The sequence below is a fragment of the Lactuca virosa genome, chromosome 5 (genome assembly GCF_052849685.1).
Source record: "Lactuca virosa cultivar CGN04683 chromosome 5, Lactuca_virosa_CGN04683_v6, whole genome shotgun sequence".
NCBI classification, from domain to species: Eukaryota; Viridiplantae; Streptophyta; class Magnoliopsida; order Asterales; family Asteraceae; genus Lactuca; species Lactuca virosa.
This window is the reverse complement of record NC_136430.1, coordinates 409,981,155-409,985,151: the sequence shown is the minus strand read 5'-3', so window position 1 is coordinate 409,985,151 and position 3,997 is coordinate 409,981,155. Positions and strand designations below refer to the sequence as shown.

At 36.5% G+C, this 3,997-nt stretch overlaps 1 protein-coding gene across 1 annotated transcript; it reads right to left on the bottom strand.

Moving 5' to 3' along the window:
- Positions 1–869: 869 nt before the first annotated feature.
- LOC145116865 (UPF0481 protein At3g47200-like) lies at positions 870–2,457 on the bottom strand. The gene has a single exon (XM_079053178.1). It carries the CDS (start codon positions 2,434–2,436, stop codon positions 1,033–1,035), a length of 1,404 nt encoding a protein of 467 aa, XP_078909304.1. The 5' UTR covers positions 2,437–2,457; the 3' UTR covers positions 870–1,032.
- Positions 2,458–3,997: the final 1,540 nt, after the last annotated feature.

The window sequence follows — 3,997 nt, the reverse complement described above, 5'->3', positions numbered from 1 at the left end:
CCTCTTCGTCTTCGTTTCATGCGGTAGTTTTTTTTCTTGGATCTTTGGTTTTTTTTTTGCCTTCGACGAGTTGGTTGTTGTGTGTCTTGGACCCGTTCGTCGTCGTCTTCATTGTCGAGATTTATAGGTTGAGATTGAGATGGTTGAAATTGTTGAGGTGTAAAAGAAGTTTGTTGAAATTGTTGAGAAGGTTATTGAAATTGTTGAGAAGGTTGTTGAAAGGCTTGGAATTGTGGTTGATTGAATTGTTGTGGTTGTTGTTGGTAGAAGTTTTGGGGGTATGAAGTGGTTAATAAAGGTTGTTGTTGGATTGGGGAGGTTAACAATTGCATGTAGCTAACATTTGCATGTGGAGTGTTTGGGGTGTTCGGAGTGTTTTGGGGTGTTTGAATTTGAATCCATGTAGAGAGAAAAAAAAATATGAGAGATGAGGTTTTTTTGTAGAAGGTAATAAAATATAGAGAGCGTTTTTTGAAGTGTAAATTGTAAGTAGAATAGTGGATAATTTATAGGTGTAGATGGTTGTGTTTAAATTGTAAAAAGTAAATTTTTTTTTAATGTTTAAACGGTTATATAGCCGTTTGTTACAAAATTCCGAACGTTAGAAAATGGAGCAATTTGATTGGGCGTCTCGTTGTGTCTCCGGAGCCACGTCACACGCAACCCACCGGCTTTGGGGGCGGTGTTCACGCGTGGGAGAGGCTGCCACCTCAACCCAAGACGCGTGAAATGCCTCCCATACCGAGTAGCCTTAATGTAAATATATATCAACAAGAACAGACATCCTATTCAGTTTGATGACATCATTAACCAGCTAATGATTATATTACTCATAAATCATATATTTAGAAAAAGTTATTGTTGCCGAATACAAGTGGACACACACAACACATAAACAATCACTCTTTTAAAATCACAACACAACATGCACGACCATAACAGACAAACAAAGTAAATGTAGAAAGAAGAATCATCATCGCTGGATCTTATAACCAATGTTTCATATTCAAAAACATGCAAATTAAGATCATCTCACTCACCTTTGGGACCCCAGACAGTGAAGTAAGTTTGAACAGCACTAAGAAAAAGAGCCATCAAAGCTCCTACAAGTGCTAGAAATGACCATGGGCTCCTGACGTACTCGTGATAGAGTTGGGAACACCATGTGTTCCTCAAGTCTTCATAATGAATTTGGATTTGGTTCTTAGCTTTCAAATATGCTTCATTGTTTGGCACCAAACCGGTGCCTATTTCGTTGAAGAGTGTGGCGACTTCTTGGTCACTCCCAAGGGAGTTATCAAGGACCCCAGATTTCCGAAGAGCCTTCACGTCCTCAGGATGATCGATGAGAGAATCCAGGAGGCATATGTAGGAGGCAACCCACGCATCATGTGCGTCATCAGCGCACATTTCATAGGCTATTAAGTTTAACAGCATGGGCTGGGTGGAATCATCCACGGTTATCGGAGGGAGTTTTACCGCTGCTGAAAACCACCACCACCACCGTCCAACAAACTCCACATGAGCCAAAGACATAACGCTACTCGGCCTGAAATGGATACCGACATCTGCAAGCTCGCTGACGTTCCGAAAAGTATACCTGCTGCTTGTTGCATCCATTCTGCTATTTTTAGGACGACAGGAAAGTATTTGAATCCAGTGGGATTCATTCTTGGGACTTGGTCCGGCCGTAAGCCCAGAATGCAGACGATGGAGCAGATGATTATGACCTACGAATTCAAAGCTTCCTTGTGATTCTCGTCCTGAATTTTGATCCTTTTGAGTTGAGCCGCTTCGGAAATAGAACCACCCTCTTTTCTGCCTCCCCGGTGACAAAATGTTGTCAGCGAAGAATGATAGAAACTTGTCACGCCTATCAAGTTTTATCAAATCCATCACCTCCTTTAGAACTTTGAAGGGAATTTGGTTTTCCAGCAGGAACAAGTCTTGGTGGATTAACACAATCTGATGGCTTCTCAACTCTCGACAACTTCCAGCTTTCTCCCCGTAGATATATCGAATATAATACAAAATAAAACAACCGTCCAACAACATAATCCTAGTGAATTCCTTATCGGAGAGATGGTCTGTTGATTTCTCTTCATAGAACTTTCTTAACTCCTTCACCATGTTCGCTTCCCCAAGCTTTTTGTACAAGCTGCTAAGGCACACATTAACCTCACACTTCGATTGTGAAAGGAGCTTCTTGGTAAAATCAGACTTGAGTTTCTCGACTAACTGGAGCTTCAGTTTGCCATAATGGTATGGGCCGATGGAAACAACCTGTGGAACATAGTATTTCTCGTAAATATTGCTCTTCTCGCACACCAATATCTTTGGAACTCTAGGGATTAGTGGGGATGGTGAAGGGGATGGCATGGCTACAATCGAGTGGATAACCCATGTCTCATCTTGGTTATCGATGCTGATGGCCATTTTTGGATTTCGTGGTTTTGGTCTTAGTAATTATGGGAGTGTCGATGATCTTGGTACATGTATATAAATAGTAACTTGTTTGTGATTGAGAATCTTGAAGACAACTTTGTTAACAAATGAAGCTAGGAACCACGCTGACAAAGCTTGCTTTTGAGGTGAAGTAATATTAAATATTTACTTTGAGGACAAAAGCGAGGAATGCATGTTGCTTTTGTTTCTAAAGATTAAAATAAAACCAAAAAAGAAAATATAAATTGGTGTACAGGCAGATCTATTATGTAGATTACATTATACATTATGCTAGAAGAAAATATTTTATCAAGGTATAACATAAAAAACATAAAGAATAATAATATTATGTTACCAAAATATGGTAACTAGAAAAAAAATTTACGTACCAACGGTACTTATATGCTAAATAACTATATAAAAATAACTATATATAAAAAAAATAACTATATAAAAATATATTGAGCAATGGAACTGATATTTAATTTACTAAAAAAATCAATAAATAAAAAATATGGTACTATAATATACTCACCCACTCACATATGTGCTACAGGAATTAATTGGAAGATATGATCAAGCAGTACTCTCTCTCTCTCTCTCTCTCTCTCTCTCTCTCTCTCTCTCTCTCTCTCTCTCTCTCTCTCTCCTAACATTTTTTAGGATATATGCAATAGTGCACCAATCATCACCATTCCATCTTTGCTTTCAGTAATGGTGTTGAAAACATACCCCAAATAACACAACCACACGGCCTTGAGTGATATCAATATTAGCATAAGCACAACATGAACAATTTCATTTGCAAATCTCCACACAGTTCTCAAATTCATCGTCTAATTAACAAGTGCGATGAACTTCTCCGATGATATAATGGTTTTCAATGGCAGAAATAAGTCCGGTAAAAAATATGTTTCCGGCAAAACTGGGATGAGGAAAAGGTTGATGGAGGATGGTTTTAGTGTTTTACTAACAAGTTACAGAATGCTAATAACCAAAATTTTCAGTTTAATTAAACGATGTTTATATTGGAATTAATCTCAGACATCATCCTTTATATATACGAACATTTGTTGTAATAATAAAAATGATAACAACGTTGTTTTTACTAACAAATAACAATATGTTTTATTAACTCCACAATTTTTTACACACACACACATATATATATATATATATATATATATATATATATATATATATATATATATATATATATATATATATCAAAGTAAAAGAGTATCCCCAATAAGTAAAGGGGTATCCCAAAAAATAATCTCTTAATACACAATAAGAAAAAAAAATTCCGGAAAAAATTACACTACTAAAATTTTTTTGAGGGATATCCCGGGCTACCCTGGGATACATAGTAGATACGCCTATATATATATATATATATATATATATATATATATATATATATATATATATATATATATAGAGAGAGAGAGAGAGAGAGAGAGAGAGAGATGTTCAACAGAGAACCATTATTAACAAGGAACCAAAAAATCAATCGTAAACGTCAGAATTTATAATGATCAACATCCAAGGG

Excerpts from the sequence above, each read along its gene's own strand:
- LOC145116865 (XM_079053178.1), bottom strand. The coding sequence starts at position 2,436 with ATGGCCATCAGCATCGATAACCAAGATGAGACATGGGTTATCCACTCG.